The sequence below is a fragment of the Canis lupus genome, chromosome 3 (assembly GCF_003254725.2).
Source record: "Canis lupus dingo isolate Sandy chromosome 3, ASM325472v2, whole genome shotgun sequence".
NCBI classification, from domain to species: Eukaryota; Metazoa; Chordata; class Mammalia; order Carnivora; family Canidae; genus Canis; species Canis lupus.
Window position 1 is genome coordinate 27,842,373 of NC_064245.1, and position 27,093 is coordinate 27,869,465.

The 27,093-nt window shown below is 40.4% G+C and overlaps 1 protein-coding gene across 7 annotated transcripts in view; it reads left to right on the plus strand.

Annotated features, from left to right (window-relative positions):
• ARSB (arylsulfatase B) overlaps positions 1 to 27,093 on the plus strand; it is a 187,361-nt gene that overhangs the window by 69,296 nt on the left and 90,972 nt on the right. For all 7 annotated transcript variants that reach the window (XM_049108349.1, XM_035714317.2, XM_035714318.2 and 4 more), the window contains exon 5: positions 12,395 to 12,638. In XM_049108349.1, coding sequence (XP_048964306.1) covers positions 12,395 to 12,638 — 244 coding nt within the window. The remainder of the gene's footprint in view (positions 1 to 12,394; positions 12,639 to 27,093) is intronic.

Sequence of the window (27,093 nt, forward strand, 5' to 3'; positions counted from 1 at the left end):
AAGAATTTTTGTACCTGTGTTCATTAGAGTTTCTTTCTTTCTTTCTTTCTTTCTTTCTTTCTTTCTTTCTTTCTTTCTTTCTTTCTTTCTTTCTTTCTCTTTCTTTCTTTCTTTCTTTCTTCTTTCTTTCTTTCTCTTTCTCTTTCTCTCTGTCTCTGTCTCTCTCTCTTTCTCTTTCTTTCTTTGTAATGCCTTTGGTTTTGGAATCTGAGTAGTGCTGGCCTCATAGAGTGAGTTGGGAAGCTTAGGCTTCTCTATGTTCTTGAAGAGTTTGTGTACAACTAGTAACATTTCTCCCTGTTTGATAGAATTTACCAGTCAAGCCATTTTAGCCTAGAATTTTCTTTATAGGAAGTTTTTAACTACAAGTGTTAACTTCCTTAATAGATACAAAGCTAACTAGGTTATCTATTTTTGAGAGAACTTGAGTAGATTTTTGAGAATTAGTTGCTGGAAAAAATGGTTAAGACTTGGCTAATTTCCTTTTTCAAAGGAAGAAGCATCTCTCGTTGCATTTTTGAATATTTATAGCACAATTTAATATATTTTAGATGAAAAGTAATTACTTTATTATGAGATTGCATAAACAGAAAGTACAAATAAACTGTGTATTGGCAGTGGGACATAGTAAGTCTCTGAGTCCTTCTTCACCAGGAAATCTGATTTCCATTTTGCTTTCCATGCACTTAAGCCACTCACATGGAGCATGAACATGCCATCCTCTATGATAGGTAAATTTACATCATAAATCAGTGGACATTCTGATATATATATTATTTATAATAGTTCTGCTCCTGAGGGGTGGAGCCTCTTTCCATGTGCTGGTGGAATTATTTATGAGCTTACACAGCTTTAGGCCAGACCCCAAACTATGGTAAATTTACAAAGTAATGAATATCGTCTGACAAGCCTCTTGATAGAGAGGCCACTACTTATCCTTGGCTGTATGTCCCAACTGATCATTATGTATGGCGCTGGTTCCTACAGGAAACATTTTGGAAATTTGATAGGGTGCTACTAGCACTCAGTAGACAGAACCCCGGGATGTGATGCTCCTACTAACTCCACACAATGAGGAGCTGTCCTGAGTCTTTTTTTTTTTTTTAAAGATTTTATTTATTTATTTATGAGAGACACAGAGACAGAGAGGTAGAGACACAGGCAGGGGTAGAAGCAGGCTCCATGTGGGGAGCCTGATGTGGGACTCGATCCCAGGACTCCAGGATCACGCCCCAGGCCAAAGGCACGTGCTCAACCACTGAGCTACCCAGGCGTCCCTGTCCTGAGTCTTATATATCTAAAGATACCCTACTGCATAGTTATGAAAATTAAAAAACATGCGTATAATTTTCTACGTCTAGAACCTAGTCTAGTTTTACATTTAAACATGAGAAGATTTTCATGTGGTTTTATATACATTTAATATCCTAATTCTTTTTTTTAGCATTCATACCTACTCCCTTTGATTATTCTGTATGTCTAGTATAGAATGGCCTCCTTTAAGCCCAAGTGGTGTGAGGGGCTCTGAGCCTATAGTCACTGTCGTCTGTTGTGGCCAAATCACCCTGGGCACAGGGAAATGGAGAGTCTCGCTGTCCCCTTCTTCTTATTCCCTTACTCTGAGGGTGGTCTCTACAGAGGCCATCTCCAGCACTATGCACCTTTCTAATTTGCAGATTCCAGTCTGCCATGAAGTGAGGGAGCCACACACTAAACCTATCATAAGAAATCGTGTCTGAGACTAAATGGGCCCTACATTAAAAATCTGGTTGCAGTGAATTGATGATGCCTGTTGTGGTTATTTAGGGGCATTTGTTTTGATTTGTTTGATGATTTTGTTTTGTTCTTTTATCCTTGTTCGTGGCTGTTCAGTAGACATTGAGTTTCCCAGATGTTGGACCCCTTTCTCCCTACCCTCCTCCCTCCCTCCCTTCATCTCTTTCTTCTAATTTTAAAATTTGAGTATAATTGACACACAATGTTATACTAGTTCCAGGTGTACAACATAGTGATTAAACATCTCCATATGTTACACGGTACTCACCACTAGTGTGGCTGCCATTGGTCACATACATTGCTCTTAGAGTACCACTGACTCTGTTCCCTGTGCTGTGCCCTTTATGCCTATGACTTCTTCATCCCATGACTGGAAGTCTCTACCTCCTGCTCCCCTTCACCCATTTTGCCTATCCTCTCATCCCTCCCCTCTGACAACCATCAGTTTGCCTTTTGTATTTATGAGTCTGATTCCACTTGTTTATTTTTTTAGTTTGCTCATGTGAGTGAAATCACATGGTATTTGTTTTTCTCGGACCTCTCTCTTTCCATATCCCTTTGTTTCCTGTTAAAATGCCTCCATTTAACCTCTGGTTTCTCATTAGACACATAGGCCTCACAGCTCACACTTACTCTTCTCCAGCTGCCTTCCCTGCCCGATGTCTGCTTAGAATGTCCAGGGTCACCTGGTTTCTCCCCACTCTCATTGTGTACCCCTCTGTCATCAGGGCTTCTCCCACCTGGTGTCGTCAGGAGGGCCTAGAGTCCAAGAGTGCAGAGTTGGTTTTGCTTTGTCTTTGGAGCAGGTGTCATCTGCAAACCCCAAAGAATCATATTCTTCTATCTTTATTAAGTATGTATTCAATATTTGAATTATTTGATAAATAATCTTCACTAACTTTTTTTAGTATCTAGGTATATTGAGTTTTTTTGTTTCTGCCATTAAATGTTTCACTCTTACATCGTTCTTCAAAGAGGATTGTGCTGATGACTTGTCTCTCTTCCGTAAGTAGACACTCAAACCTCAGTGAGACCCTTTACCATTTAGTAAACTTCAGAAAAGAGCTTTGGGTACAGAAAATAAGAATTAAATATTTTTATGGTTTCTACATAAGGAAAAAAAAGAAAAGAGTTTTGGGCAAATAGAATTGCCTGTTCATTCAGTTTGGTTTATTGGTTTTTCTGGGTGATCCTAAAAGCATATCTTACTACCTTGGAGGTAGAAATCCAATAAAATGTTGCTTCTGCATCAAAGGTAAATTCAGAACAGTTAACTTGTATGATATATTTGGAAATATAAAGACAAATTAAAGTAGTTGATGCTTGCCCAAATAGAATATGTTAGCTTTCTCTGCCTTAATTCTCTCTGAAAAATCATTGACCTCAATTCCCATCTTCCATGCCATACAAGGAATTAGTGTACTTCTAATTTGGCAACTGCTGTTCTTTTTTCTGTTGATGGTATTTTTCACTCTTGCCGTTCTGAAACTTGCCAGGCTCTGAAATATTTCTGTAATACTTTTTCATCTCCTACTTGTTGATTGCTGATCGACAAACAGCTATCTAGTTAAAAAAAAAAATCATCTGATCTGAAAAGGGAGCCAAATAATTTGTGAGTAAACTATGATACACCCTTAAAGTGCCAAATAACTTTTGTTTGGCCTGAAATTTATAACTTCATTAGCTGAAGATATCAAGCATTTTTTTTCAAGATCAAACTGAAGAGAAAACAAGGAGGGCTTTAATTTTTGAAAAGTGGTGAATAAACATCTATTTTTGCTGGCTCTAAGTACCCTAGACATGAGGCTTCTAAGCTACTTGTTAGGGAAGCAGGAATATGGAGATCAAACCCATGACTCCTGAGTGAGAGTAATTCATAACATTCCATACTTATCTTACAATTTAAGTTTAAGGATCACTAAAATCTGTGACTACCTATGCTTTAAACTACAGAAAAAGTTCAATTGTTTGCCTATCGATATAAAAAGTTCAATTGTATGGGCAGCCCAGGTGGCTCAGCGGTTTAGCACCGCCTTCAGCCCAGCGTGTGATCCTACGGGGGTGGGGGGTGGGGGGGGGGGGGTGGAGCCCCGCATCAGGCTTCTTGCATGGAGCCTGTTTCTCCCTCTGCCTGTGTCTCTGCCTCTCTCTCTCTCAGTGTCTCTCATGAATAAATAAATAAAATCTTTAAAAAAAATAAAAATAAAAGTTCAATTGTTTGCCTATCGATATATAATAAATTAGGACAGTTTTTCAGTTTCCAGTCCTATTTTAATTTTTATTTATTATTTAGTTTGAATTTTTATTTTTATTATTTTTTTTAATACTTTTTTCTTTATTTATTTATGATAGTCACACACAGAGAGAGAGAGAGGCAGAGACACAGGCAGAGGGAGAAGCAGGCTCCAGGCACCGGGAGCCCGATGTGGGATTCAATCCCGGGTCTCCAGGATCGCACCCTGGGCCAAAGGCAGGCGCCAAACCACTGCACCACCCAGGGATCCCCAGTTTGAATTTTTAAAAATTTTTAAGTGAGCTCTATACCTGGCATAGGGCTCAAACTTGTGACCCCAATATCAAGTGTTGCATGCTGTATGAATTGAGCCAGCCAGGCACCTCTCATTTTCCTGTTTTAACTTTTAGAGACCAATTGTTTGCTTGCTTGCTTGCCTTTCTTCTTTCCTTCCTTTCAACTATTTAGTTAATTAGTTAGTTAGTTAGTTTTAGAATTGAATTTAAGTTAACATACAGTGCAATATTGACTTCTAGAATTCAGTGATTCATCATTTACATGTAACACCCAGTGCTCATCACAGCGAGTGGCCTCCTGAATGCCCATCACCCATCTAGCCTATCCTGCACTTATGTCCCTCCAGTCTTTCAAAAGATTTTTGAGTCTTCTCATCCTTAAATTCTAAAGGAGAGATAAAATCCCACAGACATCTCATCATTACAAGTAATGCCATTAGCCTCATTAAAATGAGGAAATCTTTTACTATAACCCTGTACTTCCCTTTTAATCCTCATTTATTCCTGATTTTTCCCTTTCCCTGCATCCGTCCCTTTCATCTTCCACTTTTTTGGTGGCTGTATCTGTTATTTGGGGTCTGGTTGTCAATCCCATTTCAGCAGGACCCTTCCAATGCTAGCTCAGCAGGCACACTCCCTTTGCTGGTTCTTTTATCCAGATGCAGAGTCCGACTGTGTCTGACTGGGAGTAGGGCAGGAGCATTCATCTGTCCTGAGTGCTACAAACCAGGTGAAACCCCTACAAATGTAACTGAATAAAGCTTTAGTTTCTGACACTTCATTTGAGTCATAGCTTATGATCATTGTGCCTCTTCCTTTGATAATTGAGATACTTTTTTTAAACTCCTAAAAACAAAAAGGTGTCACCTGGCTCTGTCCTGAAAATAATAGCAAAAGCCCTCAAGTTCACTATGTTTTTATGAATCTCAAGAAATCACCTATGGAGAAGAACATATAATTGAGAAGGAATCTGTGCATAAAATCCTTTCTTCTTCATGAATGCATGGTGTTTTAGACTGCAGCTGTGATATCTAAACCTAGTATATGTGTAATAAATACCCGGAGAGGAGACTGTTCTGCTCTGCGTGTTTGATGCTTCTGCGGCTTGTGATTCTTATCATGAAAATGGCTAATATTTATTGAGTGATACATTTGTGCCAGACTATATGTTAAGATAGGTCTCATTGTTATCCTCATTTTCCAAATGAGAAAATTAGGCTCCGAGAGCAATTTACCCAAACCCAATTCTTTGAATCCATTTCAATGAAATTAGAAAGGTGGCAGTAAGGATGATAGAGACAAACGATGACAGTCATAAACCAGCCAGACACCTTCTGAGTTATATCTAGTCATCATTCAGCTCAAGTTTGCCTTAAGTTCTGGCAACAGAGTGTTCTTAAGAGTGTAGTTAAGATAATCTTGAATTAAGAAGAAGCCTTGATGCAGAACACCCCACCATCCAATGTGTAATTGAATAAGGAGCTTGAGCCTCCTACTCTCCCCTTTCTTTCTTCTTTTTGTTTTTTTTTTTTTTTTTTTTTTTTTTTTTTTATGATAGGCACACAGTGAGAGAGAGAGAGAGAGAGAGAGGCAGAGACACAGGCAGAGGGAGAAGCAGGCTCCATGCACCGGGAGCCCGACGTGGGATTCAATCCCGGATCTCCAGGATCGCGCCCTGGGCCAAAGGCAGGCGCTAAACCACTGCGCCACCCAGGGATCCCTACTCTCCCCTTTCTGATAGTGGTCCCCCCTGTCCCATCATTCTGGTTTCAGCTCCTCCAAGAGGATCATGAATAGAGAGATCATATCTCTTTTTCTACTCACTTCATGAGAGAAAGGGCCTTGTCTGTCTTCTTGGCTGCCATTTCTCCAAAGCTGGAGTAGTCCTTGCCATATGGTAAGCACTCTGGAAAGATTTATTAAAGGGCTGAGTGAGGACTCTCTTCCTGTCCAGGACCGAGTTCCTTAATCCCCTTTGACTTCCTCAATCCCCTTTGACTTCCTCAATCCCCTTTGACTTCAGTGTGACTGATCAAGGGCCAGATTGGACAAACATCTCTGGTATTGTGTTTGATTTGCTTAAATTGTCACGGGGACCAGGAGCTACCCCCACCCCCACGCCCCACCCCCTGTGCAGTGTCCTGTTAAATAAACAGCACCTGTGTATGGAACAGTTCCCTGAAAGTTAAGATCATGGCATGGATGGATGAAGGCTCAGAAAACACTATCCAATAATCAAAGTAAATTTTTAGTGCCTTCAGTCTCAATTTTTGGTGGACATTTTTCCTGTTTGTTTATTATTCCTTACCCACCCCCCAATTCTTGAGCCCTTCTCTTTGGTGGGCCCTGTGCTAGGTCCTGGGAATGTGAAGAAGAATGAGACATCATCCTTGTCCTTGGGAGGCAGAGTTCCTGGGAAGTTAAAGACAACTCATTAACAATATATAGAAATAAGTGAAAAAAAAAAAAAAAGAAAGAAGTGCGATAGGAAAGGTATATAAAAAGTGCAAAAGTACAGAGAGACTATCTAGACAGGGTGGTAGTGGGGGGCAATAAATGAAAAGTTAACAGAAGATGTAACATTTATCCTGAGAATTAAAATTTAAGTTGGGCAGGAAAGAAGAAGGAGAGCATTTTAGGTGGAAGAATTAACATGTACAGGGGCAAAGTCAGCATGAAGGGGCATGACATATCCTAACAACAAGGTGAGGTTAGTTCTACATGAATGAAACACTGGGCACTTTTTTTAAGCTTTTATTTTTTAAGTAATCTCCACACCTAATATGGGGCTCAAACCCACAACCCCGACATCAAGGGTCTCACTCTCTACCAACTAAGCCAACCAGGTGCTCCAGCACAAGGCACTTTTTATGCAGGAGGGCAAGTTTTGATGCCCAATAAGTAGATTGGGGCCACATGTAAAGGATTCTTTTTTTTAAAGATTTTATTTATTTATTCATGAGAGACACACAGAGAGAGGCAGAGACACAGGCAGAGGGAGAAGCCAGCTCCCCACAGGGAGCCAGATGTGGGACTCCATCCCAGGACCCCGGGATCACGCCCTGAGCCAAAGGCTGATGTTCACTAAGCCACCCAGGTGCCACTGTATAGGATTCTATATGGGGGCTGAAGCTTGAACTTTTTCCTGATGAGAAAGCTAGTAGAGATCTTTAAACATGAACATGACTTGATTGGTTTAGGGCTTCACAAGGATGCCTCTGACAGCAAAGTGAAGCAATCTGTAAGTTCCTGTATATCCAAGTGGAAAGACATGAGGCCCTGGGGTATATAGGAGTGGATGGGTTTCAAATCCATTTGAAAGTTAGACTTAGCAGAAGGGAATGCACATTCAATCAGAAATTGAATGTAGAACAAGAGGGAAAGACAAGAACAGTAGATTGTAAGTTGAATATCCAGGTAGATATTTTCTCCAAGATCTTTTAGTAGGAGAAGATTGAATTTACCTAATCGTCTAGATGACTTCTAAGACATATAGTAACCCTTTGATTTTCATTTTAGTTAACAAAAAATTTTTTTAAAGATTTTTATTTATTTATTCATGAGAGACACAGACAGAGAGAGAGAGAGGCAGAGACACAGGCAGAGGGAGAAGCAGGCTCCATGCAGGGAGCCCGATGCGGGACTCGATCCTGGGTCTCCAGGATCACGCCCTGAGCCGAAGGCAGGCGCTAAACCGCTGAGCCACCCAGGGATCCCAAAATTTTTAAAAAACTAGTTTAAAAGCATCAACCATCAGCAAGCGGGTCCTCTTTTAAGAGAAGGAGGCATCTTAGTATGTGAAATCATGTTGTCTATTCATCTGTCCCACTAACATTGCTGGCCCTGTTGAAAGGAAAGTCCAGGTCCTGATGCAAGGCTATTGGAGTCTTTCTTTCTTTTTTTTATTTTAGGATCCCTGAATCAGAGTGAGGACGATGTCCTGGATAAGCCCGGGTTAGGGAGCAATGACATAGAAGTACACTTGATGTTCAGGGCGCCCTTCCATGGCCAAGCCACAACGATACCCTGTCGGGAGTAGTCCTAAAAATTAATTTTGTTGTCATGGTTCCACCTTAACTTTTATCATCTGGGTCAGGATGAGGATTCATTGTCATGTACTTCATGCATTTGCTCCGATCTCTGGCTAACCAATGTTTTTCCATGACTTTGTAACAGTTATTTTTGTTCAGGAAGGAATAATAAAGTGAGATTTGCCATCTGTATAAGACAACATTAGTTTTATTTTGACATTTCTTTTCTAGACAGCAGAGTCTTTATAATTAGGTTTTCCCTCTGCCAAAAATTTTGCTGAAAAACTACTTCCCTGAAAAAAAAAATTTCAGAGCTCCCATTATTAGTTGGAGTCATCTTATTTTGTTTTGGAAGTTCTTTCGTAAGCCAGTCAGGAAATGAAACAAGAAGATTTTCTCTTGAAAACTAATTCTTAGCAAGAAACAAAAGTTAACTTTTCTCCAAAAGAAAATTAGGAGAGAGAGTGAAAAGAAAACTGGTGATGGTTCCAATGTCTTTTTTAATTTTAATTAGTCAGATTTAAGTGAACAACATAGGAAGCCATATTCCAAATGAGCTTGTATTCTTGCTGTGACTGTGGTCAGGTTTATGTCCAACTTCTCGAAATACCCGGGGGACTGTGCTAGAACTGAAGCACAGCAGCAGTTGTGGGCTCTCTGAAGAGCCCAACTGTGGAATCTACCCTTTGTTGATAAATGGTGGCCATCAGGCAGGTGCCACCTGGGGAGATGCAGGCCCCAGGCAAAGCCAAATGGACCTCTTCATGCTGCTGTTGTGCCATTGGCTCTGTGATGGATGTCCGAGAGAGTAAGTCGCAGTGTGCCAGTTGACGGCACTTTCTCTCCAGAGTGCTCTTCAAAACGTGACAGGTGATAAAATCCCCCATCATTGCTAATGGGGAAAACAGCCCAGTGAGCTAATGGCAAAAACAGTCATACTCACTGCATTGGCACCTTCTACCCCCCATAAGATCTAGAAACACCTTCCAGCCCTAGTGGCCAAATTCTCTTTACAGCACAGAATACTTTCCTTTTTTTTTTTTTTTTTAAGATTTTTATTTATGTATTCATGAGAGACCCAGAGAGAGAGAGAGAGAGAGGCAGAGACACAGGCAGAGGGAGAAGCAGGCTCCATGCAAGGAGCCCGACATGGGACTCGATCTCAGGACCCTAGGAACATGCCCTCAGTCAAAGGCAGACACTTGAGCACTGAGCCACCCAGCTGCCCTGGCTATTCTCCTTTTAGAGTCCTACCTGAAGGGCTGCTCCTAGAGTCAGACTGCAGACCCAGCCACCATCCTTCTCTTCCTCATCTCCACATGCCTTTCCTCCACCGCCATCATCTAGTATTTTTGTATTAAGCATTAGCAAGGACATGGAACTGAAATAGACATTATATAACATCTCAAAGGGTGTATCTATTTAAAATGGAGACAGCAGGTGTCTTCTACAAGCACTGAGCCGGTATCGTTTATAGCAGTCTAATAAAAGGGCGAAATACCAGTTCTTGGCTGTTCTTCAGCCGTTCTTGAGCTCACGGGCAGAGTGGAAGCGTTTCTTTCCAGTGTATTTTTGTATAAAACGAACAGCACCTCCTTTTCAGTTTCAAAATGTTGCTTATGGGTGACTGATGTGCTGTGAAGTGTAAGGCGTAGGGAGCAATCTCTTCTGTCAGAAGGTGGTGGCCTCTTGTTTTGAATATACAGATTTGCTCATGTAAAATAGAAAGGGTATTAATAAACTGGCTTGGGGGACGCCTGGGTGACCCAGCAGTTGAGCATCTGCTTTTGACCCAGGGCGTGATCCTGGAGACCTGGGATCGAGTCCCACATCGGGCTCCCTGCCCGGAGCCTGCTTCTCCCTCTGCCTGTGTCTCTGCCTCTCTCTCTCTGGGTCTCTCATGAGTAAACAAATAAAATCTCAAAATATATAGACAAACAAGCATACAGGATTGGGTGACTGTTTGGGCCTTGACTCTTTGTCAAGAAGAGATGTAAGGTTCAAGGAAAAGTTCTTTGAAGTCTATGATAGCAAAGGATGAGGCAGGTCGTTGCCCACCCGTGTGTTGAAGAATTGTTACCTTCATGTAATCTAGCTCCACTCTGCTCCTTCCCTTCACCAAACACAGAGAAGAACCAGGCACTTGGTATGTTAAGGGTTTGAATAGAAGCCTCCTTGGCAGTAGAGCCTTGAATTTCTTATCCATAAGCAACAAAGGTTCCTCTAAAGGGAATTAGCATCACCTTCTGCTGTATGAAAAGGAAGAGTCTGCACTTCGCTGAGATTTACTGTGCCTATGGTTTTCATTAGGCAGTGAAGCTTTATGTGGCCTGTCGGGGTATTGGGGTAAAGCCCACTTCATACTGGGGACATCAGCAACATGGTTCTCTGGGGGCAGAAGGCACCTGGAGAGTCACACAGGCCTTGTTTGAATCTTAGCTTTGCCACTTACTAGCTATTTGGACTTTTCAATCTTCTTCTTTTTAACAATGAAACAATTATTATGTTAGACTGAGTTATAAATATTAGCTACCATTTATTGAGCACGGAGGTTGTGCCAGGTACCCAGACAAGCAATTATCATCAACAGTGTCATTTAATTTTCATCATAATGCATGAGCTAGGAATTATTATCTCTACATTGAATGTAAGGACTCTGAGGTAGCATATCGCCCAGGGTCACATGGCTCGTGAGTGGTTGGCATCAGCTTCAATTCCGGGTCTCTCAGATTTCAGATCCTGGGAGAGATAATATGAACTTACCATGGTACCTGGTACGTGGTAGGTGCTTAGCAATGCCAGTTATTTTTCCTTCCATGTGTTTCCTGTGGTTTTGGTGTTGATTTCTGTGTCAGATTTTTATATATAAGGTTCTCCAGAGCAGGCCTGTCCTGCTGCCCTCATGTGGTTCATTTGGATAACAGTGGTTTAAAAAACATTTAATTGGGGTGTAATACATATGCCAATAAGGGTTATTTCAAATGTGTCTGTAGAGTCACCTAAATGTATGGATACTTTTGGTTATATCAATGATTCTAACATCTCAGTATACAAGAAATACCACTTTAAATTTTTTTTTTTCCTACAGTCCAATTTAATTTCTAACTGAGTTCCACCCAGCTGGTAAGATACTTCATTTCAGTCACTCTTGTAACTTGTCCTCTGGCTTCACCATCAGTTGTCTTAGAAAAGAACCTTTCTCTTCCCTGGTACGGTGTATCACATGAAGCTTTGTCCTCTCAACAAGGGAGGAATTTTTCTTGCAATGATGTTTTCCACCCGACTGCTGTGTTTACAGAGACCTTTAGCCCACTGGAGAAATCTTCAACTTTCACACTTAAGAAAGAGTTCAAATCACCAGGGAGTAGAAGCTTAATCCAGTTACCAGTTTAAATGTTAGAAACTTTTTCCAGGAGAGTAAAAGAGAAAGGTCTGCTGTCCCCATTATCAGGAGCTTTAACTCACTAAGTGAAATTTCACTTGAGGTTTCTTTTTGTGGACCGTGAGAGGCTTAGCTTACCTGGATTCATTTTGCCTCACCCACAATTGCATGCATGCATTTGCAGCCCAGTCATTGATTATCCATGCAGGGCTGTAACCCAAGCAGCTCTCCTCTGGGGACTTCCTTGCTTTCCAGCGACCCGACCCAAGAGATTTGAAGGTCTGCTGTCAGATTGGTGCCACGGCGCCCTCTGATTCTGTGTAATAGGGGGAGGTGTGGGTGCAAGAGGGGAGGTTAGGATGGGACATGGTAAGGAGGGAGCATCTGTCTTAGTTCTTAAGCAGCATTTATTTTTTAATTTTTTAAAAAAGGTTTTATTTGTTTATTCATTCAAGACACAGAGAGAGAGGCCGAGGGAGAAGCAGGCTCCGCGCAGGGAGCCCGAGGCGGGCCTCGATCCCACGACCCCGGGGTCATGCTCTGGGCCGCAGGCAGACGCTCAACCACTGGGCCCACTGGGGGCCCCTCTTAAGCAGCATTTCAAAGCAGCATAGACCCCTTGGGTCCTTAAATGTGTCTGGCGTCGTCCTCATGCAGAGACCTTATTGTATTTCAGATAACGGAGGACAGACGCTGGCGGGGGGCAACAACTGGCCGCTTCGAGGACGAAAATGGAGCCTGTGGGAAGGAGGCGTTCGAGGGGTGGGCTTCGTGGCGAGCCCCCTGCTGAAGCGGAAGGGGGTGAAGAGCCGGGAGCTCGTCCACATCTCCGACTGGCTGCCCACCCTCGTGGGGCTGGCCGGGGGCAGCACGAAGGGCACCAAGCCTCTGGATGGCTTCGACGTGTGGAGGACCATCAGGTACTGCTCAGTCTCCTTTGTTCCCTCCCGGGGCGGGCGGCAAGAGCAGCCTGGGGGGCTGAGTGGAAATGATAGTTCAGCTTACCGGTAAATTATTTTTTTAAAGATTTTTGAAATTTATGTATCCACAAGAGACAGGGAGGCAGAGGGAGAAGCAGGCCCCGTGCGGAGAGCCCGACGTGGGACTCGATCCCGGGACCCCAAGGTCACGCCCTGGGCCCAAGGCAGATGCTCAACCACTGAGCCTCCCAGGTGCCCACAAATAAATTATTTTTTAGAAAGAATAAAATGTCTTTAGAACTATTGTCAGGATGTATAGAGATGTTCTGGATTTGAGATTGTGGCCACGTGTTTGATACAAAGAGGAAGATTGTCTTCAGCTGCTTGCCCTCTACAGGTGTTTTTTTAAGCAGAGAAGCTTCTCAAAGGGGTAGGATGGGGTATTGTTTGCTTCCTGGAGGTCGGGGGACCTGCCCTGTTGTCTGCTGGGAGAATGGAGCGCTACACAGGGGATAGAGCTGGAATGGGAACCAGAGAGTATCTAATGAGCACCCACTATGAACCACCTCGGTTTGTTTTTTTTTTAAGATTTTATTTATTTATTCATGAGAGACACAGAGACACACACACACACACACACACAGAGGCAGAGACACAGGCAGAGGGAGAAGCAGGCTCCATGCAGGGAGCCCACGTGGGACTCGATCCCGGGTCTCCAGGATCATGCCCTGGGCCGAAGGCAGCGTCAAACCGCTGAGCCACCCGGGCTGCCCTGCACCACCCACCCCTGTTTTAGCGGTGGGGGAGTTCCAAGTGAGCAAGACAGACAAGATTTTGGCTCTCATGGAGCTTGTGTTCTAGTAGAGAAGGTGAGGGAGGGCAGGGAGTGCAGAGAGGAAATAACTAAACACATAAATAAGCAAGATGACTTCCAGTAGCCGTAAACACTGTGAAGGCAGTAAGGACGTGTGTTGTGGAGGAGAGTTGGCAGACGTAAGGAGGTACGCTGGGGAGCAGAACCCAGACTCAGCTTCGGAAATGGTGGCAGTCCTTTTCCGGTTTAGCCGCCACAGCGTAGAAAAATGGAGGTACACACCTCCAGGGGTGCAGGAAGAAAATTATAAGCTTGTATTTGTTTTTGATTTTATCTTAATTTTGTCTAAGAATATGTTTTATAAGGTACAGCACGTATTAGAAGATTAGCACATATATCCAAGTTATAAATAAATGTGCACATATCGTACATATATTTTACTGGTGGAATGGCAGTTGTCTAGTGCAATAGGATTTAACCTCTCTTTGGTGTTACAGAGGGAGAAAAAGTGTTACAGAGGGAGAAAAAGTGGCTGATTGACTACCCTAATGGCCAGGAGGAGACAACCTCCTCGTGTTCTCTTCTTCATCCCACTCCAGATGCTCCATCTCAAAAATAGTAGGGTTTCTATTCTTAGGAAACATGCAGTCGAGTAGGAGTAAAGTGTTACGATAACATGTTAACATATCCTCAGATGGTTCAGAAAAAATTATGTGCATGTATTTCCTATATAGTTCGAGATATACAGTGTGTGTGTGTGTGTGTGTACACAGAGAGGAAAAATACATACTGAGTCAAATATTAACAGTCAGATTATCTGGGTAAAGGGCATAGGTGGTTCTTTTAGTATTTCTTAGTTTTGCAACTTTCTTTAAATTTGATATTATTTCCACATAAAACTTTTTAAAAATAGGCAATTCTGGCAACACAGGGATCCAACCTTACCACAAAGCCAACTGACAGGAATCAAGTTGTTTCTGTCTTCCTTAGAGTATTCCCTCTTCAAATCACTTGTCTCCATTGCCCCCAAATCCCAACCCAGGCCCACTCCATTCACTGGTGTTAACTACCTGGTCCCTGTAGACATTTAGGTTTATAATCCATAGTGCATAGTATGGATATACCATAATTTAACCAATCCCCAAGTGCTGGATATACTGGTTATTTCTAATATTTATATTATCAATTTTTATGTAAGTGATATTCAGTATTAAAAATAGGAGGTTTTGGGCACCTGGATGGTTCAGTCGGTTAAGCGTCCAACTCTTCATCTCAGCTCAGGTCTTGATCTCGGGGCATGAGTTCAAGCCCCACATTGGACTTCACACTGGCCAAGAAGCCTACTTAAAAAATAAATAAATAAAAATAAATAGTAGTGTTTGAGATAAGATTACTTTATGCAAAGGAATTTTAGTTTTGATGCTAAAATTTAAAATGTCCTATGAGCTTAAGAATGGATGAAAGTAGCATTGGGCAGGGCTGTTTGGCCTCTGACAAGCATGGAGTCTATTGGTTCCTTTGTAATGAAATCTCATCCAGGAGGTGAGACTAGGGAAGGTCTTCATCTCCTACAGACCCAGGGGAAATTCTGATTCCATTAGCTTTGTGTCCTTTTTCTTTCAATTACTTTGCAATTCAAAGTTCCCAAGTTTTTTTTTTTTTTAAGAGAATTTATCAAATTTAAAAGATCTTTTCTCAAACAGCAAAATTTAAAGTATCAGGAGCTCTTTTTTTACCTTTTCCTATTTTCCAACTATTACTTCAGTCCTTCTTCTAAATCATACTATTTTGGGGGAAAAATCCTAACCAGCCCCAAATTGTTTCCTCCTATTCTTGCCTGAGAAGTTGGTTTTTCCATTTGGATTGGACGACCAGTTTATGATTTGCCATTTAAAGAGAACAGAGCCGTATCCACCTCATCAAACAGCTAAGCCAAGAAGTAAACAAGAAAACTTTTTCTCTCATTAGTTGTTTTGAAAGTTTATGCTCATTATTTGCTCATTCATACAAGATGACATTTTTCTTTTTCTCTAAAATCTTTCTGCCCCTCTTCATGATCTAAACATGAGATGTACACACGTGTTCTATGCTGACTCTATGTAATTTCCCTGGGTATCAGTAATATATACTCATTGTAGATAACTTGCAAAGCACAGACAATAAAAATAACCACCCAGATCTTACCTGGAAACAGCTACCATAAACATGTCATGTTCCCTTAAAATTTTTCCTAGCATTTTTTTTGCTGCCTCTTTTTTTCCTCAACTCACACATCATCAGTTTTAATCATGTTGTCCAAGAAACTCATTGCAAATATTATTTCAATGACTACATATTCTGTCATTAACCTTTTTTAAAAAAGATTTTATTTATTTATTCATGAGAGACACAGAGAGAGAGGCAGAGACACAGGCAGAGGGAGAAGCAGGCTCCATGCAGGGAGCCTGACGTGGGACTCGATCCCGGGACCCCGGGGTCACGCCCTGGGCCAAAGGCAGAGGTTCAACCACTGAGCCACCCAGGTGCCCCTCTGTCATATACCTTGATATCCTTAACAATTCCCTTACTATAGATTGATCTTTATTTTTTTTATCATTAACACTGGAGTAAACAATTTCTTCATAAAATCTCTGTCTATATTTTGGATACTTCTCGTTATATAGAAATTATTTAAAATTAAATTATTATTCAAAAGAATGAGTTCTACATATTTACTTTTTTGTTTTGTTTTTTTAAGATTTTATTTATTCATTCATGAGAGACACACAGAGAGAAGCAGAGACACAGGCAGAGGGAGAAGCAGGCTTCACGCAAGGAGCCCGATGCGGGACTCAATCCCCGAACCCCAGGATCACACCCTAAGCTGAAAGCAGAGCTCAACCGCTGAGCCACCCAGGCATCCCTACTTACTTTTTTTGAATGTCAGCTTTATTGCATGCATTTTTAGTTGTTCTTCTTGTGTTGCTATGGAACACAAACCTTGAAAAAGTTTGCCTAATTTTGGAGAATGAAGAAAATAGGTATCAAGTTAAATCTGGAAGTTGATTTTGTTGAATTGTCTTTATATTTCATCATTCAACCATGAGGCAACACACCGCAATCAGAGATGTATATTCAAGGGACATGCTGGGTGGTTAGTGTTCTGTCGTTGAGTCAAACATTGTCTGACACCTTTCTCTCCTCTCACTGACTTATGACTGCTGAATTCCTAATGGGAGGAAAAATGATGTATAGTTTAATTTCATTTTTCCAGCTTTATTGAGATATAGATGACATAAAACATTGTGTAAACTAAAGGTGTACAATGTGATCATTTGATACACATATATACTGGAAAGTGATGACCAAAATAAGGTTAGTTAACATGTTTATCATCTCCCATAGTTACTATTTTTATGTGTGTGAGAACAGTTAAGATCCACTCTCTTAATAACTCTCTAGTATATGATACAGTATTGTGACGCGTAGTCAGCGTGCTGTACATTAGATCCCCAGGATTTAATCATCTAATAGCTGGAAGTTTGTACCCTTTGAGCAACATCTCCCTAGATCCCCCGCCCTCCAGCCCCTGGCAACCATCATTCTACTTGTTTCTAAGAGTTCAGCCACCCCCCCTTTTCTTAGATTCCACATAAATGAGATATCATACAGTATTTATTTATTTTTTAAAAAAATTTTTAAAGAGTTTATTTATTTATTCACGAGAGACACACAGAGAGAGAGAGAGAGAGAGGCAGAGACCCAGGCAGAGGGAGAAGCAGGCTCCATGCAAGGAGCCCGACGTGGGACTTGATCCCAGGACCCCAGGATCACGCCCTGGGCTGAAGGCAGCACTAAACCACTGAGCCACCCAGGGATCCCCTCGTACAGTATTTAGAGATGACTATTTTGAAAGCATTTGATACACATTATAACATTGCCTTCCCAAAAAGTACCAGTGTACTCTTATTCCACTGGTATATGAGAATTCTCATCTCCTTCACAGATTTTCCTTATATAGCTTTAAAAAACCTCTTTCTTAATATCATAGGCAAAATTATCTCATTTTAACTTGAATTTTTAAAATGTTTATATTCCATTTGTATTTACGCTTTTGAAAATGTGACTCTTTACATTTACTTATTGAAGTTTGAGTTTTCTTGCTGAAATCAGTTTTTCTTTTGCTTCTTTTTGGTCAGAGGCTTTTTCTCAGCCTGAAATGTGCTAAATATTTTCTTCTAAGTGTGATGCTTTGATTTTCTTCCATATAATTCTTAGCTGTTGAGAGAAGATTATGTGTGTTATGTTAGGTTGATATCTAAATGAGAGGAATGAGTTTTTTCTAGGGTTTTGATTCACAGACTTCTTTGAGACTCTGAAAGCTGTGAATTTACAGAAGAAAAGTACCTAAACATATGCACAAAAATTTATAAAGAATTAATTTTTGAGGGCAGCCTGGGTGGCTCAGTGGTTCAGTGCCGCCTTCAGCCTGAGGCTTGATCCTGGAGTCCCGGGATCGAGTCCCACATCGGGCTCTCTGCATGGAGCCTGCTTCTCCCTCTGCCTGGGTCTCTGCCTCTCTCTCTCTCTCTGTCTCTCTGTCTCTCTCTCTCTCTCTGTCTCTCTCTCTGTCTCTCATGAATAAATAAAATCTTTAAAAAAAAAGAATTAATTTTTGTGATATTAAACACTGATGATACATTTTTTCTGTGACTAAACATAGAAAAATACGAGAAACATTCTTTATAAACCTGTCTCAATTTTTTTAAAGAAAATCTGTTACTTTATTTTTTTAAGTTTATGTAATTTTTTAGTAATCTACACCAATATGGAGCTCGAACACACAATCCCAAGATCAGTTGCATGCACTTTGGACTGGGCCACACAAGCACCTCCCTCTCGTTAATTTTTCATGCAAAAATTAATACCTGCTTTATGATAAGGAAACAGAATAAAAATTTCCATGCCAAGCAAAACTTGAACTTCAGCTGATTGCTAATTTCACTGTGAAAGGTGTTGAGGTTTGATTTAAAGAAATAGGAGAAAGTTTTGAGTGGTTTTTATATGATAACATATGTGTCATGCTTGACATCCAATCAGTTTTGATTTTTGTTTTGTTTTGTTTTGGTGGCAAAAGTGTAAAATCCTGGCTTGCAAAAGCACACCATAGCAAATGGAATCAAAACTCTGTAGTACACTTTGCCAAACGAGAGCAGCCTTAGTTGGGAAATAGTTGAATTCAGTTTGAATAATTTCCTCTGCCCCCAGCTCACTGAGGCTGTTTTCTTTGGCAAAGTCTAAGTCTTTGATGTTTGTGTGTATCACCAAATTTTGGATTATATATCCACATTTCAATCTTAAGATTTTATTGATTACGAGTAACCTTTAAGAGTTTGGCACATGTTTACTTCTACTTACAAAGAAACTGGAAAAAGTTTGGGCACCTTTAACTCCAGATTAGGGGAGTGTTAGAAGGATACTGAACTCCTGGTGACCCAGCTCTAATAGAACAAGAGTTCTCCATTCTTGAGCAGCATACATAATACTGACTGCAGGGCCTTAGCCAAGAGATACGGCCAAAAATATTGTCCAAGTATGCTACACCATGAGACAGTGGGCTTTCCTTTTCTGTTTGGAAAAAAAAAAAAAAGTAAAATTTCTGCCCAAAGTTTAATTAAGCATTTCAAGACTTTGCTCTGGAAATCCAGCAAATTTCTATTTAGTAAGTGAACAACTACTCTCATTCTTCTATTTCTTGATGAAAGATCCTGAAAGATGACTCAGCCCCTCTGGCCTTGAAGTTGATGCTTCTCCCAGCATTGGGCAGGCCATCATTCGGTATGAGTGGCGCAACATTCGCCATGACTGCTCATAGTGAAAGCAACCAGTCACATTGACATCTGGAGCTTCTTTTCCAAAGCAGCAAAAACAAATGGGCAGCCAAATGTCAGAGACACTTGATCTGTGCCCAGGGTTCTGGAACTTTCAGATATTTACTTGGAATGCCAGTTTCAAGATAATGCTAATTTTTGAAAATTTCAAAAGGGTTTCATGAAATAGGAATTCCAGTAATGGAGTTGGCTATGCTGTGAGCATCAGAGGTTTTGCTAGTTGCACAGTTATCAGTTCCTCTTAGACCTGCTTCAAAATATTAAATATATCAAAAGAATCAGTAGTTCTGGAGCAAGTGACATTATTTGCAACAGGAGCTCCTTCAACTGCTTGTTTTTTAATTCTGTTCCAAACCACAGAGCATATTATCAGTTCTAGAGACACAGCTTCTCTAAGTTCTTTCCAGTTCTGTATGGTTTTTCCACTTTCAACTTGATAAGGAGCCTATAGGCTGTTTTAAGGCATTTCAAAGGATCATTATCTCACAGTGTTTTTTCTCTTTCTGCTTTTTTAAAAACTCATTTTATTACACTTATATAAACACAAGCAGAACCCTTAATCATAATGGTAAGCATCTTTTTTCTTTGTAATCAATGAGAAACTCTTCTTGATGTTATAAGATGACAATAGTGAGAATCAAATATTATCTGATGATGTAAAATATCTTAAAATTTTAATAACTTAGAAACTTAAAACTTGGGGCACCTAGATGGCTCAGTCAGTTAAGCATCTGTCTTCAGCTCAGGTCATGATCTCAGAGTCCTGGGATCAAGCCCCGTGTTGGGCTCCCTGCTCAGTGGAGAGTCTGCTTCTCCCTCTCCGCTCTCCTCTTGTGCGTGCACTGTCTCTCTTTCTCTCTCTCCCCCACCCCCCAAAAAAATAATAAGTAAAGCTAAAAACAACAACAACTTAAACTTCCCCCACTATGGATTCAATTTCAAGAGGAAAACTAAAGGGAAAATAAGTCACTTTTAACCCCACTTTCACAGATACCATGAAGGCCAGTGAAAATAATGGTCGGGCAGCCCCAGTGGCTCAGCAGTTTATCGCTGCCTTCAGCCCAGGGCCTGATCCTGGAGACCCATCCATCGAGTCCCACGTCAGGCTCCCTGAACGGAGCCTGCTTCTCCCTCTGCCTGTGTCTCTGCCTCTCTCTCTCTCTCTCTGAATAAATAAATAAAACCTTTAAAAAAAAAGAAAGAAAATAATGGTCAATGAGCCAAAGGTTAAGAACCTCTGAATGAAGATTTAAAAAAAAAAAAAAAGATTTTATTTATTTATTGATTTGACAAAGAGAGAGTGAGAGAAGGCAAGCACAAGCAGGGGGAGTGGCAGAGGGAGGAGAAGCAGACTCCTGCCCCTAAAATAACTTTTAATGACTGCTGCTAATTCCAGCATCCAAGTTAGTTCTGGGTTGGTTGTGAAGGGACGATAGTTCTCTTAACTATGGGTCATGTTTCCATGACTTTTAATCTTTGATTTGATGCTGGACATTGTGCATTTTACCTTGTTAGCTGCTAGATATTTATGTATTGTTATAAATCTTGCTTTATTCTACTTAGTAATAGTTAGATTCTTCTGGGTGTTGCTTCGTAATTTATTAGGCAGGTCCAGACCTTTGCTCCGTTTAGAACTAATTATTCTCCTCCTCCTCCTCCTCCTCCTCCTCCTACTACTACTGAGTCAGCACCTTCCCAGTACTCTACGCAGTGCCCTGTGAATCTGGCTGGAGGGAGCATGTGCTGTCCCCAACTCTGTGACTACTGGCCACTGTTCCCTCTCATCTCTTCAGATGGTTCTTTTCCCAGTTTGAAGTAATTCCCTTGCATACATCTGATTGGTGCTCAGCTAAATAGTTTAAGGGACCCTCTGCAAATCTCTTTCTGGCCAGCTTTCTCTTCTCTGGTACTCCACCCTATGAACTTTTCAATCCCTTGGTCTGTCTGGACCCTTAGCGCTACCTCCTCAACTCAGGGAGTCCACTGGGCTATGCCTCAGTTCCCCTTCTGTGCACCAAGGTCTGAAAACTCTCTCAAGGTAGTAAGCTAGGGTACCAATAAGACTCAACTCCTTTGTCTCCTACCCCTCAGAGATCACTGTCCTTTGCCTGATATTCCTTGTTTTGAAAACTATTGTTTTACATATTCTTTTTTTTTCTTTAAGATTTTATTTATTTATTTATTTATTTATTTATTTATTTATTTATTTATTTGAGAAAGAGAGTGAGCACACGAGCAGGGGGGAGGAATAGAGGGAGAGTGAGAAGCAGGCTCCCCACTGAGTAGGGAGCCCCATGTGGGACTCAATCCTAGGACCCTGGGATCATGACCTGAGCCAAAGGCAGATGCCTAACTGACTGAGCCACCCCAGGCACCCCTGTCTGTTTTTCCTGAGGTTGTTTTAGGTAGGAGGTAAATCCACCCTGCATGCTACTCTGTCTTGTTTGGAGGCAGACATACTCAAAGAAAATTTTATTGTGCCTTTCCTTTCTTGATCAATATTTTCCTGCTTATTTTCCACTTTCAAATGCTTGTTAATTTAATCTGGGATCATAGACCCAGCCTTCTGAGACATGATATTATACATCTTACAACTCTTCAAAGCTTTTCTTCTGCATTCAGTGTTATCACATAATAGAGAAATTATATATGTTGATCTATATGTTTAATTATCTTTAATGTTACCAACCGCCTTTTATTATATAGCTTTGCCATTCTTCAGTTCCTAATTTTAATTACTCTTCTGATCGGTTGCTCCATATTTTATTTTATTTATTTATTTTGTTTTATTTTATTTTATTTTTATTTTTTTAAAAGATTTTATTTATTTATTCATGGCAGACACACAGAGAGAGAGGCAGAGTCACAGGCAGAGGGAGAAGCAGGCTCCATGCAGGGAACCCGATATGGGACTCTATCCCGGGGGCTGAAGGCAGGTGCTAAACTGCTGCACCACCCGGGCTACCCTTATTATATTTTATTTTTAAAAATTTTTATTTATTTATTCATGAGAGACACACAGAGAGAGAGAGAGGGAGAGAGAGAGAGAGGCAGAGACACAGGCAGAGAGAGAAGCAGGCTCCATGCAGGGAGCCTGACGTGGGACTAGATCCCGGGTCTTCAAGATCACACCCTGGGCTGAAGGTGGCACTAAACTGCTGAGCCACCTAGGCTGCCCGGTTGCTCCATATTTTAAAGTAATTTTCAGTAGTGGTACATATATGATAAGGAGTTTTTTTTAAATAAATCTTTCCATATGAAATATTTATTAGCCTTTGCACTTAAATAATAATCTGACAAATCTTGCCAAATTTCTTCTCCTCCAAGAGTCTATAGACATTGCTTTATTGTCTTCTGCAATGGTAATTACCATTACAGCAAGGATTTGCCTGCAAACAAATAGAAAGCTGAGTTTATTTATAATCTTGATATCTGACAAAGTAAAATTGACATTAAAATTAGTGGTAAGTTTAACAGTAGGGGTAGGGCAAATGATCTCTTCTTTGACCAAGTATTTAGAAGTATGTTGCTTAATATGCAAATATGTTAGGTTTTCTGTAGTTATTGATTTTTTTGTTTAATTCTGTTGTGGTCAGAGGACATACTTTACATTACTGAGTTCTTTTCAATTTGGCCTTGGCTCTATGTATGATCTTTCTTGGTGTCTCTGCCATGTGAACTTGAAAAGTATGTGTATTTTGTGGTTGTTAGGTATAGTGTTAGGTTTTTCTTGGTGATCTAGTCAGAAAATATTTTATTGGGATGCCTGGGTGGCTCAGCGGTTGGGCACCTGCCTTTGGCCCAGTGCGTGAACCTGGAGTCCCGGGATCGAGTCCCACATGAGGTTCCCTGCATGGAGCCTGCTTCTCCCTCTGCCTCTGTCTCTGCCTTGCTCTCTCTATGTGTGCCTCTCATGAATAAATAAATAAATCTTTTTTAAAAAAAAAGAAAATATTTTATTTTAGTAGATGAGTTTATATATATTGCAATGGCCGGTATTTTTATTCCTAGCTTTATCATATTGTTTTATGTTATATTTACTCTCATCTTTGATCTTTGATTTTTTTATTCCTTTAATATATTTAGAATGATTTACATTTTATTCTAGTGCTCACCTTTATCCTAATATCTTTACAGACTGTCCCTGATTTATGAGTTTTTATGATCATGACCTGAGCTGAAGGCAGACATTCAACCACTAGCCACCCAAATGCCCCTGAAGTGCACTTTTTAAAATAAATGTTGCCCCTATTTTTCTAGTCTGCCTTCTTGTGATTCTGTGATACTAGGTTGTTTCAGTAGGACTCTGATTTTTTGCCTCTTCCTTTTTCCCCTTTTATCATTCACTCTCCAAAAGACACCTATTATTCACCGGTTCCTGTAAGAATTGGTATCTTCCTGAGACTGCCACTCTTGTCCTGCGCAGCGTCTAAGCCCTTCCTTTTGACTCCTCTGAGGCCGGTCCGCTGATCCATTTCATCACTCAGGGTGGGGCCCTCTTTTTCTAGGGTTTATTTTACCAGGTGCAGTCCTCATGAGTCCCTTCCCTCTTGTGCCCCCTCACTCTCTTTTGCATGATGCCAACCTGACTCTGCCCTGATTGTCACTAGCACTGACTCTTCGGGTCTAAGATGATTATTTCCTCACAGCTACCTGAAATTTAAACATGTTCTGGCTCCCACTTATGTTGTAGGCTTAAGCATTGGATGATTTTACTTTCTTTCCCTTCCTTTTTTTTTTTTTTTTTAAGATTTTATTTATTTGAGAGAGACAAAACGAGCAGGGGGAGAGACAGAGGGAGGCAGAGACAGTGGGGAGAAGCAGACTCCCCGCTGAGCAGAGAGCCCACTGTGGGGCTCTATCCCAGGACCCTGAGATCATGACCTGAGCCAAAGTCAGATGCCTAACTGACTGAGCCACCCAGGCACCCGCACTTTCTTTCCTTTTCAATATGGCTTCTAAGGAGAATATGTGGTGAGTTTAAACTTTAATGGCCACCATTATTCTCTAGAAATCTGGAAACTCACATGTTCTTAGGCTCTTCCTCTAGTTTAAGAAAAACAGCTCCAGGGTATTATGTGCAACTGAGGAATCACTACATTCTACTCCTGAAACTAATAATACAGTATGTGTTAAATAAATTAAACTTAAATTTAAAATTTTAAAGGAAAGAAAAGAAAAACAGCCCTAGAAACTATAAAGAAGCATTATAAGTATGGTTGATGAAATAAGGATGGCAGGGAATTCTAACCAGTAGCCACATTCAAAAAATGCCAAGTGAATATATATGTTTTTAAGTTAAAGCAAAATATTTAAGGAATGATGTGTTATTTTTTTATCTACTTTACCAACCTTTTTAATAAAGGAGTTTCTACCCTGGAACTCTGGGATGCTCAGTTGGTTATGTCTGCCTTCAGCTAGGTCATGATCTCGGGGTCCTGGGATCCAGCCCTGTGTGGGGCTCCCTGCTCAGTGGGGAGTCTGCTTCTCCCTCTCCCTCTGCCCCTATCCCCCCCACTTGTGCTCTTGCTCTCTCTCTCAAATAAATAAATAAATAAATAAATAAATAAATAAATAAATAAAATCTTAAAAAAAAAAGAAGTACTTCTACCCTAAGTCCACAGTATGTAGCACTCTAGGGGTTTGTTCAGATTTGGATTTTTTTTTCTTGTTAGGAAAAAACTTCACATGCAAGAATGCTATATATTATGCCTCATGTCTTCTGTTTCCTTTCATGTAATCTAGTGTTTGCTGCCTGGGTGGACATAGGGAGGGATGTAACTGGGAGTGAGGGAGGAAAAACATGATGGGCCAGTTCTGAAGACAACTAATGGAAGATCATTGCCCATTTTTTCTTTAGTGCGATCTCTGAGTCCCAGAGCTAGAAGTGGACAAAGCAAATCCATCTTTTTTCTGTTTTCTTTGGGATCAGGTTTTGATTTTTATGCTAGAATCCAAGAATATGTTGTTAATCTCTTCAGCATTGGCATTAGTGAAAATCCCCTGGAGACTTTGGCATCTGGTCTTCTCTTTAGTTTCCAGTGCTCTTGCCAGTTTTCATCTTTTTGTAATTCTTTATGGGTATTATCATGGAAATTGGAAGAAAGGCATATTAGGCCCTGCTGGTTTGCCCAGATACTAACCCAGAAGTTCTACAAATTATTTTTCAGTAATGAATAGGAAAAGATATATTTAGGGGAGTGAATCAGTTATTCATAATAATATTACTTATTTCTCAAGTAGCCTACTTTAAAAATTTAATAAGATTTCTTAATAAAAATGTCCATGAAAATAATCTTTCTGTATATAACACTATATCAAATGAATTTAAGTTATATATTTCCTCACCAAATTTAGTCAAAATCTTATAATTCCCATGCCTAAACTCTTTATTCATGGTTATGTTTGCATGTTAAAATGGCTTTTCAAGGAGCATGGGATTTACACAAACCTTATATCACCTGGACCCAGATAACAAGGAAAAGAAATCCTGCCAGGAATTTCAGTGGTACCATTGACCCTTGAGCAACATGGGTGTGAGCTGTGTTGGGTCCACTTATACACAGATTTTATAATATAAATATAGTGCAGTACAATAAATGTATTTTCCTTATGATTTTCTTAATAACATTTCTTTTTTCTAGTTTCCTTGATTGTAAGAATACAATATACAATACACCTAACATACAAAGGGTCTGGTCAATAGTAAACTATTAATAGTTAAGTTTTGAGGGAGTCAAAACTTGTACATAGATTTCTTTTTTAAAAAAAATATTTTATTTATTTATTCATGAGAGACATAGAGAAAGTAGCAGAGACACAGGCAGAGGGAGAAGCAGGCTCCCTGCAGGGAACCTGATGTGGGACCTGATCCCAGGACCCCAGGATCATGACCTGAGCCAAAGGCAGACGCTCAACCACTGAGCCCCCAGGCGCCCCTGTACATGGATTTTTGACTGCACGGGGAGTCAGCACCCCCCACCCTAACATTGCTCAAGGGTCTGCTATGTAATGGCTAAAAATGTGAACTCTGTAGTTGGAGCTAGTTCAAATCTTATCTCCTCCATTTGTTATTTATGTGACTTTGGGCAAGTTACTTAACATCTGTAAGCAGCAGTTTCCTCATGTGCAGGAGGTAACATTAGTAGTACCTACCTCATAGACACTTATGTGCGGATTTAGTGAAAGAATATGTATAAAACACCTAGCACAATGCCTGGGACATGGTCACGACTCAGTAGCTTGAGGTGAAGACGGAAACAATAATGACGATGCTCACAAAGAGGTAACAGGATGGACTTTACTCTGGGTGTTTCTTGAATTTTTTAATCAGTAACTTTTTTTCTTTTTCAAAATTTTTCATCTCAGAAAATATTATCATAGCTATTTATTTCTGTTTCTAAAAATTTGATACTGCTTTTCAGAGTGTGTCTTTTTTATGACAGATGGTCAGCAGCTAATGGTAAAATGAGGATGGAATGTAATAGCATTATATTTATTTATGGGAAATATTTTACTGCCCCACCCTTCAACTAGTTGGAAAATGAAAGTCAAAAACTGGAAACTATTTATAAATGGACAGTGCTGTGATCTCAGTGTCTGAAACTGTAGACTTTTAGAAAATATTTATAGAATATTGGAAACTAGTCACTGATCAGTCTCTTCTTGCCCTGTTATTTTTAAAGCTAATCCAGAGAATATGCAATTTGAGGTGAATTAAAACAATACTAAAATGTCATCAAAGATAATTAACTGTGTACCATTTTATATA